We start from the raw sequence: 946 nt of genomic DNA on the forward strand, positions 1-946 counted from the left end.
AAGAGGAATGACCAGCAAAAGTGGACTCCTATATGCTAGAAATAGATGCCGAAAGGAGTCCACTTTTGCTGGTCATTCCTCTTATTTTTGTATATAATATAATTTTAATCTTTGGATTTTTTTAATTTGCTAGACCACTGGTTTTAATTGATTAATATCAATTTCTACCCTTATTAATAAATTTTATATATATTTTACAATAGGCTTCTTTCAGTTTCCACCAACCAAATCCACTCACAAGGCTTTGGTCAGCCTGAGGCTATAGTAGAAGACACCTGCCCAAGGTGCCATGCAACAGGACTGAACCCAGAATCATGTGACTGGGAAGCAAGCTTCTTACCACACAGCCACGCCCGCATCTATGAAAATTATAATTTTTTTTTTTCAGCAAAGCCTCACCATATTGTGGTAACCATAGTAACTTAGTGGCTAACCTTTTATGAAAATGATGCAGTTTTTCTTTTTTTTCTTTCTTTATATTATATTGACAGGAAGAGGAGAACGTGATTGTGCCCATCCATGCTTATCCAGTGATGAAGAATGATTCTTTACCAGAAAGCTACACATTCCCTCCAACCCCCATTGGTGAACAGTAAGTCAACAACAATTTTTCACTGTTTACTTGTTGTTGTTGTTGCTGCTGTTGTTGTTTTTAGCTGGTGCTGCTGCGGTTGCCATTGTTGTTGTTGCTGCTGCGGTTGCCATTGTTGTTGTTGTTGTTGTTGTTGTTGCTGATGTAACTGTTGTTATTCTTGCAGCTGCTGCTGCTGCTGCTGCGATTGTTGTTGTTGTTTCTGTTACTGCTTCATTTTCTTCTCTGTCTGTCTGCCTGTCTGCCTGCCTGTCTGTCTGTTTGCCTGTCTGTCTGTCTGCCTGACTGTCTGTCTGTCTGTCTGTCTCTCTCTCTCTCTCTCTCCCTCTCTCTCTCTCTCCCTCTGTCCCTCTC

The 946-nt window shown here is 40.6% G+C and overlaps 1 protein-coding gene across 2 annotated transcripts in view; it reads left to right on the forward strand.

Moving 5' to 3' along the window:
- The window catches only part of LOC106871989 (cilia- and flagella-associated protein 221), a 20,342-nt gene that overhangs the window by 4,191 nt on the left and 15,205 nt on the right, over positions 1-946 (forward strand). For both annotated transcript variants that reach the window (XM_014918784.2, XM_014918785.2), the window contains exon 2: positions 492-592. In XM_014918784.2, coding sequence (XP_014774270.1) covers positions 492-592 — 101 coding nt within the window. The remainder of the gene's footprint in view (positions 1-491; positions 593-946) is intronic.

The sequence above is a fragment of the Octopus bimaculoides genome, chromosome 18 (genome assembly GCF_001194135.2).
Source record: "Octopus bimaculoides isolate UCB-OBI-ISO-001 chromosome 18, ASM119413v2, whole genome shotgun sequence".
In the NCBI taxonomy this organism is placed as follows: domain Eukaryota; kingdom Metazoa; phylum Mollusca; class Cephalopoda; order Octopoda; family Octopodidae; genus Octopus; species Octopus bimaculoides.